Genomic DNA, 16534 nt, shown 5'->3' on the forward strand with positions numbered 1-16534 from the left:
GAACATTGAAAGTTTAAATTAAGGAGTACATCAAGTCTGAAATACATGCTATGTACTTGTGAGTTGTAGATAAATTTAAAAATCTGTATCATGTCCTACATGATCAATCAGTATGCTTTGACAACTTTCCGTAGTAGTAAAAGGAATCCATGTCATGATTGTATTAAAATGAGTTCACCTGTTCAACAATATTTCTTGTGACCTTTGCAATTGAAGCTGCAAGAACTTTATTTTTATGCCTCCGCAACGAAGTGGCCGGAGGCATTATGTTTTCGGGTCGTCCGTCCGTCCGTCCGTCCGTCCGTACGTCCGTCCATACGTCCGTCCGTCCCGTTTTGTTTTTGTCGATATCTCAAGAACCGTGTGGTGGTTTTACATCAAACTTGGTATGAGGGTATATCCTTGGGGGATAATACTTTGTGTGGATTTTAGGGTCACAGGGTCAAAGGTCAAAGGTCACAGGTTATTTTGTGGAAAAAAAAATGAAATTTCATGTTTTTCTCCATATCTCGCAAATGGTTCAAGGTATCTTCATGGAACTTAGTATATATGCTTGTACCGATGGGCAGTGATTATCTAGGGAAGTTGGGGGTAATGGGTCAAAGGTCAGGGGGGTCAAAGGTCAAGGTCAACTCCTCAAAATATCACTACTTTCCTTATATTTATGCAATGAATGAAGGTTTTTTTTTTTAACTTGATGTATACATGTATTACCCAATATATATCCTGTGGGAAGTTTCTTGCCAAAAGGTCAAAGGTCAAAAGGTCAAAGGTCAAGTGAAAGTGCTGAATTGCACTTTTTCCTCCATATCTCAAAAGTAACTCAAGGTATCATCATGAGACTTACATATTTATGCATGTTCAACCTAACAGTGATTCTCTTTGGAACTGTGAGGTCAAAGGTCAAAGGCCAGGTTTAGATAATGCTATTTTCCCATTTGATACTGAAATTATACTTTTTCTCAATACCTTGAAAAATTACTCAATGCATAAACTTATAAAAGGGTCAAAAGTCAAGTAAAAATCATCAGTTCCCCAAATACCTGCACTCTGACATTTTAATCATTCATCCAATTGAACCTATTTCTAGGAAAGTGAACATTCAGCACATTTGTGTCAAACCTGTCATTTTAATATTTTGCCAATTGTTTGAAACTGTTATCACACATTGTCAAGACATTGTACTATAGACCTATTAGGAGAACCATGCATTATGGCGGAGGCATATCAGTCGCCGTAGCGATATATCTAGTTTCTACATGTAAAGTACATGTACTATGAAATGCATAGATCATTATGCAGTCAATTTTAGATGTCTACAACTAAAAGTTATTGCCATTCTATAAATATGTTTGTATTCTGACACATCTATTAAAATGTCAGGTGTATTCATGTACTTTAAAATTTACCCATGAGCACACACACACATACAATCACGCACAAAAACACTGAAGATACAACTTTGTACAAGGTTGTACACCTATACATGAAGAAGACTTTCCTGTGTACTGTGAAAGCTGTTCACAAACAAAACACACCAAAGCAGATACACTGTACCTACTGTAAAAAATGGTACTTTGTGTTTTCATTCAGATGGCAGAAGTATTTATGAGTTATGGAAGACTGGCAAGTTTGGCAGCTGGACTTAATCAATTTCCACAAATTACATTTCTGGGGTTTGGTACCATATCTTCTTATAATTTGTTGTTGTTGTTGTTGTTGCTATTTTATAGTTGATGTTTCCTGAGTTACTAGTGTAAAATATTAATTCTAATTTGAGATTTTGGTTGTTAACATGATATTGATTTGGTTAGAGAATTTTCAGAAACTCTGTACCCGGTAATTTCTATTCAAAAATTTATTTGAAAAATTATTATTATAAAATTTTTGCTTACCTCCAAACTTGGCAAATTTTTATAAATCTGATTCTGATTTTGTGCAGACTTAGTGAATTCAACCAGATCTATTTAATCATTCTTTATATTAAAGATGAGCAGTGAAATTCTGAGTTGCCAGATTAATGATGCAAGGTGATGATTTCAGCAGCCAGATTGCCTCTGGAAATCCGATCCCTTCTGTTGACGTCGTTCAAACCATTACTAATTGAAGAGTATACCTTAATCATTTAATGAGAGCACGGGCTAGATAGAATCCCAGAAGTGGACGCCGGAAAATCCACTCAAAGCAATCTGCAAGCATTTGTATGCTGTCAAAAAGAGCTCTGGTGACCAATATTACAAATACAGCAAAGTGCAAGTACATTGTAGAGGAATATTGCATGAATAATGCAACTTCTTACCATTTAGACTTCCAGCACATACTGCTCGGCCCAGCAAGAGAATTGTGTGGACCTCACCTCAAGTAATCATTTTTTTTTTTTCATCCCGCCTCGGTTGGTTTGATCCAGGCCTTCTAAAGAGCAAGGTCATTATAATTGCATCTGCTTCCCTTGCTTGGCCCGTGGAGATTGGAATACAGACTGGTTATTTATTTATTTTTTTTCTGGTTATTATTCTTGTGTGTTTTCATGACAGGAGAGGGGGGAAAAAATGTGGCAGACATCATTTACTATAATATGCTGTCTTCAGATGCACTGTATGCTTGCAGCACAATGTTCAGCTCGTTTACATCCTGTGTGTGCGTGCAGATCTATGTCGAGTAGAGTGAGAAGTGCAGATATGCCCTTCAGATATTTATGGGTAGGATACTTGAGGGAGAGATGTGCAGATGTTTTCTCCAGACTCGCTGTCTCTCTATCTTCTCTCTCCCCCTCTTTTCTCTCTGTCCTCCCTTCTTATTTTTGTGTTTTGCCCTTCTGTCTCTCCTTTCTTCTCTCTTCTCCTCCTGTAGCCTCCTTCCTCTTGGCTACGCAGTTGAATGCTGCAATATGGAGAGGTCTAATTCAGTTTATTCGTAAATACATGTATTACATGCACATGCAGTATGTACAATGTGCAACACATCATGCGTTGCTCTTTGGTTGAACCAAACGTGCTGAATTATCACAGTGCATTCCCAATGAAAATTGTATTACATGATTTATGAATGTTTGGTCTACTCATACTAATAGTTACAGTGAATAGAAATGATATCAAACATAGTGATCATAAGAGCTTTTTCTTCAGTAGTAGGCCTACAATTTTATGTGCTTCTAGTACAGAGGAATACATTAAGTGTGACTTCTTTCTGTCATATCCTTTCTGATAAATCCTGTCTCTCTCCTACCCAAATACATCTACTAGAATACTGTAATCTTGAACGAAACAATTTATGCACAGTGCTGTAATTAGTAGGTGATTTTACATCATTACTACAGTCTACACAACTCTGTATGTATTGTGGACAAGCTGTCAGGCATGAGTAAAGTGCATCATACCAGTAAGAACAGACCAACCCGATCCCCCAGGAAGTATTGCAGAAAGAGTTCCTATCCACTGTAGTTTTGATCTGTCTCATTATCCTCAGCAATTCCTGTTGCCAGAAAGGATTCTTGTTGTCATGAATGATATCAAGCCACCGTTGTCACATGTACATTATTGTATATATTTTGCCTTTAGCTGTGTGTGAGTTGATAGAGGCAATGATATTATGCATGTAACGGTAACGGTGGGCTTGTAGTATAGATTTACTATCTACAATGTATCACCACTTACTTAAAGGCCAACCCTATACATGAATTTCACATTTTCTTACCAATCTTTGCACTAAATTGCATTGACCTATTCTATACATTTTGTGTAGTTTGGGTTAATTTCATTGTAATATTGGATGGATTGGGTTTGAAGGATTCTACTGTTACAGTACAGTTGTAGTTGTTCATGGGTACACAGCATGTGTTGAATCATACAGGCTCTCATGCGCCGAGAGTATCAGTAATGATAGATACGGCACATACATGTACTTTATTCTAATTATTATTACTGGGTGTGTGCTTTTTTGCACTCATGTACAAACCTGTATTGATATGAGGGTCATTTTGTGCCCTGTCATACATTATAAGTATTCCGCCCTTAAAGACATTATTTACCATTTGCAGATGAAACAAAAACCCAGCTTTATTGTATCAAAATAATTCTAAAACGTGAGTTAGAGATAGTAGACACAACCAGTGTAAAAAGGTTAATCGGTCTAATCAATGTTGAGTAAATTGTTAAATATACAAGATGTGAGCAATAATTATAATAAAATTATTTCTAGAATAGACATTTCACAGTAATGGTTTATTGAGAAAAATAGTGATATTTCCCTACATTTTAGGCTTTATTGCAAAATCTTTATATACAGTTTAGTTGGATGTTCTGTGATACAAGTGACCTGCACATTACGAATGTGATGACTCAAACATTTTTTAAATCACTGCTCCCAATGGTAAATAGTACCGTTAAGTGAGACCCAGTGATTATTAAATGTCTACAAACTTGTAGTTGCCTGTATTACCACTATACACAAATGCTGCACAATGGAGAAGTGCATTGTCATACATGTGGGTCTGTCAATATTGCGCATTGTACATGACAACATATTAACTAACACATGTAATCTGTTGTGATAACGTAAAACTGAACAGGACTTGCATAGCCAGAACCAATATGAGACGGGGGTGGCCATGACAGGATTGTCATGTATCTTGACCTCTGACCTGTCACATGATCTGGCCAATGACATCATGGCACTGGTAAGTATCCGCGCAGTGATGGGGCAGGGCGGATTGCCGCTACCCCCACAGAGTTGGCCACCTCCTCTTCCTCTTCCATGGCGTAACCCCTCGTGTGGACAGTGACACTACCACCCCCCTTTCGTACAGTATTGTACATACCCCATCTGTCACTTGTGCTGGCCGTTCCATGGTACATTGTATCTCTCTGGTTCAAGTAGTACACAGGTGGTGTTGGTCGAGTAGTGGTACGCGATGTGGATCATAAATGGAATAACCAATTATGTGCTCTCACCCCCTTCGATATACTCTTTTAGAAGTGGAGTTAAACCTGACTTGGGTGTGTAGATGCTAAACAGCCTGCACACAGATTATGCCCACTTTGATGTTTTATTTGGGAGGCATTTGGAGTTGGCAGAGTGAGGTATGACTGCAATGTATTCTGACCAGTCGTGATCTTTTGACAGTGCTCTCAAACCTGTGTCTGTGAACACAATCTTCTTGTGATTTTCCACCCCCCCCCCACACACACACTTATACAAATTTAAGAGGTCCATACGATTTATCAGCCTAAATCTGAGATGTGCTCTTACACTTGTATGAGCCGATGTCAAAGGCACAAAATGAGTGATATTTTACATTGAATTTTGGATCATGCTAGCCACATGATCACTGGTATTAAGTTGCATTGCCAACATAACCTCATTTGCTGGTCTGCCAAGTGTCCAATTGACCTCCTCTCATTCCTTCTGTGTACTTATTATCAATATCATGGTTGTTATTTGGTGAAAAGTGTAATTGTGTTATTTCTGTTCTTTGTTTCCCTTCTCTCCTTTCTTTACCTCCTTGCCATTGTCCCACTAATTTCTCCCCCCAAAATTGCCTGCCATCATTTGCTGTATAATTCACACAATACTAAAAATCACACCAACACCACTAAATGCTTCCAAATATTTATTTGTTCATGATGCATATTATGGCCCAATATTTCATACATCCCTTTAAACTATGTAACAAACTTATACATATTTTTTTTTTCAACCACCATTTGCCTCCTTGGAATTTCGCATCGTCTTGTACAACATTGCTTTTGCAATCATCACCATCACCATCATACCAATGTATTGAAATCATTTTGAATCATCATTGAAAATACATTTCCCCTGTACCATGATTACATTCTTCATTTGCTCCCATCCCACCATGTGCTGTATGATATAATTTCATACCTATCCATGCTCGTATCATGTTGAAAACATCCCATCATGCTTTGTGTTTTATTTTTATTTATTTTGTTTTTACCCTTTGTGTTTGTTTCCTTTGTGTAACCACTCACCGATCTCATCCCACATGAACAACTCCCTCAAATTCCACTTCCATGAATATATCATTTTCTACAACTCATTCTGCAAATCCCCACAAAATTGTTTTACTGGCCAAACCAATTTTTCTTTTCTTTCACTTGCCTATTATTTTCTAATACGAAATTCAAATTTTGTCCCTTCTCAATATTTCATTTTTCTGCATTTTCCCACATTCCTTTTTCTGGAAAATGAATTTGTCATCATAATTTATTTTTGGACTTTTTTTTGGAACCCTGGCATGATATACTGTTAAATTTACCCTTTAATGAAATCACCTCTTTTTTATTCCACTGATTGATACCATATTTCACATTCATTAAACAAATAACAATATGCATCCATGCTTTCATACCCACTCCTCCACACCTTACGTTTCATACAACTGAACCATCTTACTTCACATGGCGTGCTAATACTCCCTTAACCATATTATACTACATTTGACAAACCTTTTTCAACATGCCACACACCACATATCAAATGCCTAAACCATTTTAACCCATCTTTATCTCCCCCCCAAAAAACCATGTTTATCCTTGGTTCCACATCAAATTAAAATAATCTGATTCTCATGTTCACCTCTCATGATAACGCTGTGCCCCATCTGCCCTGGTCTGTTGTGGATCCATTTTTATCCCCCACTGTCCCATTTTCATTTTGTCAAATTGATATATTTGCCTTCATCTCATCCCTCACCCTTCTACGGTTCACACTGTGTGACACCCGATCATTTAACATTCCATCCATCAATTTTTCCCCCATCAATAATTTGCCACATTGCCCCACCCTGTTCCTTCATCGGATATTCACTGCCTTGCCCCTTCCCCCATCCTACCCCGCCCCACCCCCATCCCACCTCCCCCCAACTTGCACCCATGTAGGACATTAACAGTATCGGCCAGTATGATGCGGGCGTCGCCATGGCGGGACTTGCATGTTTCACCTCCCCTGACCTTGCCAGAGACCTGGCCAATGACCTCATGAGTCTGGTGAGTGGTGTGACCCCATTTGACCTTTTGGCCTCTGTTCCAGGTGACCTTTCACACCCTTAATATGATGCAAACAGTCTTATGTACTTGTTATTCCCTGTAACTTCCATTTTAGTATTGTTGTTACTTGATGTTGTTGATCTACCAGTGCAGTCTATCTTTTGTCAATTAGTGGTCAATTTGTCATCAATTGTTGAAATTCAACTACAGCAGGCTACTTTTCATAGGAACCTCTAATTTTCCACCCAAATATTACCAGAAAATGTTACATCCACCTTGCCTTGCCAAATTTTTGTATTCTGAATGTTTGTCCTGTGGTGTGTTGTTGTTGTTTTAAAGTGGGAAAATTAATTCCATGTGTAGAAAATAGTGTGAAAACTTGTCACACATTTGGACACCATTACATCCCCAACCAATTCATCAAAAGTCAGGGAGTCTAGTAGTTGTTTTTTTCCATTTTTTGTTGCATTGCATCAGCCATGTCAGTACTCCATAGTAATCACACCAATACCTGCAGTTGTATCATGATTGGTATTACTGATGTGCTGTGAAATAAAGAATAAACAGTTGCAGATGTAACATGGACACCATGTCAACGTTACATCCACAAGCCCAATTGTCGCACAATTTCTAATATTATTTGAAAAGTATCACAAAACAAAAAGGTCTGTGTTCTTTAAATGCTTCATGAAGGTAACACAAATATCACATCAAATGCCCAACTTTAGGTACATGTAAGCCTTATTTTAAAAGTAATGATCAAATGTCACAAAGGGTTTCCCAACTTTGTGAACAGTCCCAGATACCACTCTAGCACAAATGAAAGAGGAAATTACAGAAGCCATTGCTAAGATGTGCTCTACAGATGCCATCAATTCAGAAGTCTGCATCCAAATTTTGTTTTTAACCATTTCCAACAAGTGTCTGAAGTCCCCATAGACCTAGCATGTAGCCAAACAGGTTCCTGTTGGCAATGGCTTAAAGGAAATATCCTTTTTCACAGCCTCCATCCCTCCCAACACTTGGTTGATACAGGCTTGTATGGTTAGAGTTTATGCTACCGTGAAAACATTATTAGTTTTATGTATGATATGATTATTATTTTAGTAGTGTCTGCTGTTCTTTGCCTTTATTTAGAAGGTACACAGCAGATTTGGTGTTTGGTCCGAAATTGTGAATTCCAGGAAAATTGAAATTTAATGCTATAGACTGCACTTCTTGAAGAAGACTTGAGAGAGTTGCCAATGATTATGATTTTATTTTTTTGGTAATATTCATTTTACACACTGGTGTGTACTTACTTGTACAATGTGGTTTAAATGAGCTGAAAAAGGATCTAAGTCAAACTTAAAATCAAACAAAAGTGAAGCATACAATGTAGTACCTTTTTTTAATATTTTTTTTTACCCAGTATATCTTTCTGGTTCTCAAAGTTTTATGGGACCTAGAATTAATTTTTCATGAAATCAAAATCTAGACACCCAACTGCAAAGTGTGCTTTAAAGGCATTATATACCATTTGCAGATAACAAAAACCTGGCTTTAATGCAATGTGAGTTAGGAATAGAACAACCGATGTAAAAATGTTAATCCGTACAATCAATGTTTAGTATTATTAGATTTATACAAAATGTGAGCAATAGTTTCATGTATGATAAAATTGTTTCTAGAATAAACCATCCACAGTTATGGTCCTTTGAGAAAAATAGTGAGATCTCCTTATATTTTAGGCTTTATTGCAACATTTTTATATGGTAGGATGTTTTGAGATATACTGACCTACACATACAGCTGTACGCATCAATTGTGATAACTCAAACATATTTTAAATCTTTGTTCCCAATTGTAAAAAGTATCTTTAGGAGTAGATGTAAGAATACTTTGATATGTAAATCCTCAGTGCATGTCATCCCCTTTCCTGTCCCAGTTTATCCCAGTGTGACAATTTTATATTAAGTGGTGTATTCTGTCTTGTCTGCGATCACATGTACTTTTGATTTGGTGTTTCAAAGGAGAGATTGTATTTCATTCCTTATATGTGCCAACAAATGATTTTTGTCTCAAGGTGCCCTGTAAACCCTTTTATTTCCATCCCTTCCCAACTCTTCATGTTAGCGTAGATAAGAATTTTATAAGTTGATAGTATCATTAGTGTTTATGTGTGTGTTTGTTTATTGCTCTGCTGTCATACAAGTACATGTATTGTTTGCGGCACTTGTGTTTTAGATTCAGTTCCTCATATTCTTGTGCTTTATGCCTATGTGGAGATTAGATTTTAATGTTAATGTCCACACATTGGCTATTGCATTCATTGACTTGAATAGTGGAGATCCTAGCTTAAACAAAATTATTTGCACGTTTGCGGGATCATTGTTATATAAAACATTTTAAAAGTTGCTGCACAAATTATAGAAGTGGCTCAAGATATTCAGTGTTAGATTATTGTGTAATTGAAATATTTTTGTTGTACGAGTAACTTCAATGCATGATTCTTTTCTAAAATGGGTACAGCAAAGGTGTTGTGGCTCGGAACAATTAATACTTTACAAGAGATGTGCATTTTAAATTATCAAGTATAGAACAGCAACATGTCTTCTACTTGAATTTTTGTTTTGTTTTTGTTTTGATGTAGACAGTGTTATGCAGTGAGTCACCATGTCTACATTGTAGGTGTGTGATTTATGACTGACATGCAAAATCATCTCTCATCACTCTTCCTGCACAAAGGGATAATGTACAGCATGAATGTGCATTGATATAGAGTTCTACAAATCGGGGATCTGAAACCAGTGGCAACAAATTCAAACTTAATCATACATACACGTTGTAGAGGGGCAATGCATGAATGACACGCATGTGAACTTACAATGTACATTCAAGAGTAAGAGATTGACATTTTCTGCCATGTACAATTTTTATGTAAATTAATTGATGTACAATGTTAAAGTGAGAGATCACTATGCATGAAATCATATTGGTTTTTTTCTGTCTGCTGGGACTTGAAGATGGCGTCCACCAAACCGTACATCAGGAAAAAGGCTGTGCTCCTCATGTACAAGATATTCCTCAAGGTACTGTAGTTCTTCGTAATGTTTCTTTGTCCACTCATCAAGGTAGTCCTTCTTACCTTCTCTTTCTGTTAGCACTGTCAATCAAATATAATCAAAACATTAATACCAGTATACAATGCATCAGAGATGCATGTGTTATGAATTTATCTTATCATTGTTTTAGCAGAATGATCCTTTTCAGAGCATGTGGTATGAAAGTGCCCAATAAACCTAATTTTTATCAACATACTTGCTCAACTCTAGATTGTACTGTAGATATTATCCACACAAGTGATATGTGACAATCTAGATTGTACTGTAGATATTATCCACACGAGTGATATGTGACAATCAACAGGTTAAACTCAGCCTTCAGGCATTTAAATCAGATTTGCAGCTACTGTGTTTTGTTTTGTTTTTCTCCTCACTATCACTATGAATATGATATGTACCTCATCAGCAGTTTTGATTACACTAGCACTATACACTTTATGAAAAGAAGGACACAGACCACGTGATGAATGCTGCCATTATGAGGCCTGGCATTATATGTGGTATGATACTGTTGTATGTACATGTATACCTAGGTATGTCACAAATTTCATTTGTGATGTTTGATGAACTCTCTTGCAGTTTCCAGATGCATTGAGGCCAGCTTTCCCTCGACTGAAAGAGAAACTGGAAGATCCAGACCCAGGTACAGTTTTATGATCTATTGATACCATGTGATAAGCACTGCAACTGATACTGTAACTAAGTGGTTTCTTTTGCATACAGATACTTTCGCGGTTTCCATCGGTGCTGACTTTTTCACGTGTGTTTAAATTCGCGGTTGGCAAAATCTGTGAATTCACAGTCGGCAAAAACTGTTTTATTTTGCACATGAAAACCCAAATTATAATCAAATTATTCTTTTATTTATTAAATAGAAATTAAATCAAATGCAGGCTTACCTGAAACCCCGTCTCTCGAGTACTTTATAACATGCTTGTACCATCATTGCGCGGTATCGCTGTGAGTGTGTTGACCATCAATACACTCAATGCACGGAATCTTCGCGTGTGTATGTGCGCAATAGTGTTGTAACAAGTGGCGAGTTCAACACATTTTCGCGTGATGTTAAATTTGCGGTTCAACCTCAAAGCGCGAAAAGGGCGAAAATAAAACTGCCGCGAAAGAAACCACTTTTACAGTAGCTTCTCAGTAACATCAGTACACCTAAAATCAATGGACATCATACATATCACTTTCTGATATTCCATACAGTGCGGGTAAAGTTGCGATCACAATACACTGTCACCTACGAACGCCAACTCATTACTGAGATATTGATGTTTCAATCAGACATATCTCCTGGTGTGTACAAGGCATCAAATTTCAAGCTCATGCACACAATTAATTTTAGATGTTTCAAACTGTCCATGATTTTTGCTCTTTTGCATTAAAGGCATCATTTACCATTTTGCAGATGATCCAAAAACCCAGCCTTAGTGCTTCAAACTAGTTCTGAAATATGAGTTTTGGATAGAAACAACCAATGTAAAAATCGTAATTGGTATTTTTTAATCACTGTTAAGTATTGTCAAATATGCAAAATGTGAACAAAAGTTATACTGAAATTATTTCTATAATAAACCGTTCATAGTTATAGTTTATTGAGAAATCTCAAACATTTTTTGAATCACCGCTCCCAATGGTAAACAATACCTTTAAAGTCGTACTGATTGTCTCCCCCTGCATGCTCTTTCCTGGATTGTGACAATAGGAGTGCAGTCGGCGGCCGTGAATGTGATTTGCGAGCTGGCGAGAAAGAATCCCAAGAACTATCTCTCCCTGGCGCCACTCTTCTTCAAACTCATGACATCATCCACCAACAACTGGATGCTGATCAAGATAATCAAACTGGTGAGGAGTCCCCCTCATGGATTTTTAGTCTACCGATCTCAGAAAGTATTGGTCCTCGCTCTCAGGGCTGTACATAGAAGGGGCTGTGTTGGAGAGAAAGTCTTACTATATTTTCATCAAGATATTGAATCTGTAGGTAAAAGCATTTCCTGCTTTCCTGGCCAAAATGTGAAATTGTCCCTCAAGTGTGGACTCCATTTAGTTTAAAGCATAAAGAAGGTCTATGATACATGAAGGTGATGACAGTAAATATTGATTAAAGTTTGCCTCATGCAGATGTGAATGTATGATTGGTATTTGATAGTATGAATTGATTACATACAATGGATTCTGATGTGTTGTACAGTTTATCCTTATGTTCAATATTTACCAGATACTGTTTGATGATTTTTTGCAAAATCCTTGAGCAAATTTCTTGATTTTCTAGTTGGAAGATGATGCGAGCAATTGTCGATTCTTCTTTGATTTCAAGGAAGCTGACTGCTTTCCATCTCTCCAGTACCACCAATTTTTACTATACAACAAGAATGAAGATGCTGCCCTATCAATTTCTGTTTTTGTTTTGTTTTGTTTGTTTATGTTTTGATAATTTTTTCCCCTTTTCCCCAGTTTGGCGCCCTGACACCGCTGGAGCCAAGACTAGGGAAGAAGCTGCTGGAACCACTCACCAATCTCATCCACAGGTAGCACCATACTAGTCTCATGACAATGCTGCTGGATTTATGACTGTATATGGTCTCTCAGAAATACCTTTGGAGGGGGGAGGGGGGCATTTCATGAAGTGTTTTGTCTTACAAACTTGTCAGACAAATTTGCTCTCAGCCAATCAGATGCAAGGATTTCAGGAGCTTATAACAGTTTGTCAGAAAAAATATCTGACAAAACGCTTCATGAAATGCACCCCAGAGAGAGTTTTGCTTTCAAGGCAGTTTTAGTCTGAAAGGAGAATACTCAAGTGTAGAAAAAAAAAAATGCACTGTGAATGATTATACTGCAATTACATATTGTATGTGTTGAGGATACATACTCGGCAAAGTGCCCTGTGTTACCTGTCTTTTTTTTTTTTTTATATGACAGCCTCTTTAAAATTGTGTAGTGACCTCTTATGTCATAGTGCTGTTGTATCACTTGGCTCAAGATGCGGATACACAAACCTAAAGAATGCATGCACTTGTATGTAATGATCATGTGAACCTGAATCGAGAGCCATTTAGAGTCCTGCTAGTCTAACTCAAGACCTTCAAATGTAATAATTCCGCTTCATGTTCCAGGTTGTCTTGTAGGAATACAGTAACATCAGATGAATAGGATGGTAGAGGAATTGTAAAGTCTCCCATGTTGTTACAAATCAGTCAGTAATATTTGTCACAGCCACATACACTTGTAAAATCACTTTTGGGGAAAAAAATGTGTCCTTTGCATCAAATGATTATGTTTGTGTACTGTAAAACTGGCAGTTACGACTGAAAAGGGGAGAGGGGAGAGGGGTTGAAGTTGCTATTAGCACTGACCAAAAAGACATGGTTTAAATAATATTTTGGTGTACAACTTGGTGGGGGAATGATGAGATGATGACATTATGGCCTTTTCCAATCCATGCATCTCTCATTAAAAAACAAACAGAAAACAAAACAAAACTGGATGCTCCCCATACATATATCCCAGCATCAACAGCATCAACTCTGCCTACAAGTGAAATCTGTAACTTAGTAAAATTGCCTTCAAACGAAATGAAATTTATGTTTTTGCTTTCATTAATCCACAGCACTTCTGCTATGTCACTGCTCTATGAGTGTATCAACACAGTCATTTCAGGTGAGTAGGAGATATGTCGTCTTTTCTTCCTTATTCTTTAAAATGCATAACAAATGTAGAGATTTGATACAGATTGTATATGTATGAACATCTCATTAAAGAATTCCTTTTAATGAAACTTTATGCAAATTTCACATTTAGGAATCATGCAAGGCCAGTGGTTTCATAAAGTAAAATCTTGTAGTAAAGGACTCTGCGTGAAAGATCTACTTCAATTTGAATGATTGTTGAATGTATATACTTGGCTAAGAAATCAGAACATGTGATAATTCCACATTGCTTAGTCCCATACATTTCAAATCATGCATGGCAAACAGATTGACCAACATAGTGTGATACTGCAGATTAGGCTAGGTTCAGATTGACCAACATAGTGTGATACTGCAGATTAGGCTAGGTTCAGTTGAGTTATGCATATTGGTATAATATGATCTGTGAAATTTCTTTATCTTCATGAACAAAGAAGACCTAAACCATGCAATATCAGAGAATATTTCTACCTAAACCTGACAACTAGTAAAAGTGTCATTTAAAGTGTCAATGCATTATAAAAGTTTCTCTGAAATATGTTTAGCAAATTTACCTTTCAAGGCTCACAGTGTTAGCATGTAGTGAATGAAGAATATGTGTGTATGAATACTCTGGTTAAGCTATAAAGTACATCACTGATTGCATGAAAACATAATCAAGCAATAAACTATGCTCTTAACCATGCAAAGGAGGTTTAAAATCTCCCCAGATGACCATACGTTTAATATTCTACAACTGTGTTGACTCCTGATGATGTTTCTTGTTGGTTGAGGACTTGGTGCCATTATATTATTTGTTTAGCCATTATCAGTTTCAATAGCCTTTGGTGTACTGTGTTCTACATGGGATATTCATCAGGATGCAAGTCTATGGTTGCATGCCACGCAGTGGGACTTTGGTGATCTTTCTTGATGTGTAGTCATTCATGGCTTCAGTTCTATGTTATGTGAGCAGCCTAACCTGAAAAACACTAGTCCCAAATATACTTGGGTAGGCGTCCATGGAAAATGCATGTTATAGCAAAATCAGCCCGTCCTCAATGTCAGGATTAGTATTTACACTGTAGCAGAGACATGACCAATGCCTGTGTCTGCATTAACTAGGAGTCACTGTGTGAAAATCTTTTTTTACGTTGGCTATTATAAATAAAATAATAAAAGTTTTTTAGGTACATGACCTCAGGTAGGTACATTGTACCTGCCAGTAGATGCTCACAGTGCAACAGACACATACACTACATATGTAGTAAAGTTCAGCTGATTGAGTCATTCAGTGCACAGTGTAGGATAATATTTTGACCTGCAGCTCTAAAGGAATGGTAAAACTTTTTTTTTCTTCCCCCACCACTTGCATAAATCAAAACACTGCCCTTTGTGGCAAAGGAGCTCTGTTACTTTCTTGCAAATAAAGATTAGGATGCTAGGGCTGTGTTGATTATGTATTCTGAGCTAATGGGAAATTTCATGCCTCTTTCTAAATATCACTTGAGATTAATTTTCGAAACCTATCGCACTCTTTCATTCTGTAGAGTGCAGGTGATATATGTTCTCAGATCTAATAGGAAGAGTTATTTTTTAGCTGTTTTATCAAAAGAAAAAAATGTGGATGAGGGTACATCCTTCTTTATCTTCTTTATTCTGTATCTTGGAGGAGGATGTATTGTGTGAGTGGGCCTTTAGTGTGGGGGCTTTTAAAGTGTTATTGAAGCTTCGACATTTTGTTTCATTCCCCCACTTCCATCCTTCTTTTTCTTTTCCTTCTCTGTTTCTCCACCCGTCCCTCCCTTTCTCTTCCCACTGCCCTCTCTCCTCTCTCTCTTTCTCTTTTTATTGGACTATCCCTTGATAACCTGCAGTTTTGATTTCGTTGTCTTCAGGAATACCCGACCACTCTGCGTCCATTCAGGTATACCATCTCACATTATTCAGAATGAATTTGCATTTTACACATTTGTTTTCTCTCAAGGTAGTTTGAAGGCCTTTCATATTTTATAGTGTGTGTGGGTGTGTGGATGTGTGTGTGCAGTTTTCATTTGTAAATGCCTTCGAAAAGTGTGGACCACTGTCAACTTCCCACATGTGCAACTGCAGTCCCACACTTCGTATAGGTGTGTGTGGGGTAGCTGGATGGGTACTAGAATTACCGTTGTATCTATGAGTCAAGACAAATGGGTGCATGTTCATAAAGTCTTGAGGCAGTTTGTGGATAGAATGCACGACATCACATATAATTGTATGAGGTCCACTTTCCCAACAGACCCTGTTCTGTGATGAGGAAAAATAAAAATGTGTGTTCCAGTTGACAGATCCATGTGAAAGGCATTTACAAGTATGCACCCACATGTGCATGTAAGCAGGTGTGTGAGTTCCTGAGGTGCCGCATGGTGTTGGTTTCTTGGAAAACAGAGATTTGTTGCTATTGGGAATCGAGGGAAGTCACTATATTCAAATGGGGATCGAATCGTGGCTGTCGTATATCTCCAAGAAGGGGTAAATATCATTACCTGTCCATCATCAGAAATAAAAGAAAACAATTAAGGCTATTCATGACAAATAAGCGTTAGCCCCTGTCCAGCACTATCTGAAAATTATGCCAAAGTCAAACTGTAGTAGATTGCTTTGTAGCAAGTATCTACTGTGGCATTAAAAACCCATGTTGTCAGGACTTTTTATCTGAATTAAATCAATTTTAGTTAGAATCTTTCTGATTTTTGTCAAATTTCCAGTG

At 37.3% G+C, this 16534-nt stretch overlaps 1 protein-coding gene across 1 annotated transcript in view; it reads left to right on the top strand.

The window, feature by feature from the left end:
* Positions 1-16534, top strand: part of LOC139722953 (AP-3 complex subunit delta-1-like) — a 64272-nt gene that overhangs the window by 11391 nt on the left and 36347 nt on the right. The window contains exons 4-10 of the mRNA XM_071634235.1: positions 6900-7007; positions 10013-10078; positions 10691-10754; positions 11823-11962; positions 12572-12645; positions 13728-13777; positions 15663-15712. Of these exons, the coding sequence (XP_071490336.1) occupies positions 6900-7007; positions 10013-10078; positions 10691-10754; positions 11823-11962; positions 12572-12645; positions 13728-13777; positions 15663-15712 (552 nt within the window). The remainder of the gene's footprint in view (positions 1-6899; positions 7008-10012; positions 10079-10690; positions 10755-11822; positions 11963-12571; positions 12646-13727; positions 13778-15662; positions 15713-16534) is intronic.

Source organism: Diadema antillarum, unplaced genomic scaffold, assembly GCF_040938485.1.
Source record: "Diadema antillarum isolate AM-2024a unplaced genomic scaffold, OU_Dant_1.0 scf00000178, whole genome shotgun sequence".
Lineage (NCBI taxonomy): Eukaryota > Metazoa > Echinodermata > Echinoidea > Diadematoida > Diadematidae > Diadema > Diadema antillarum.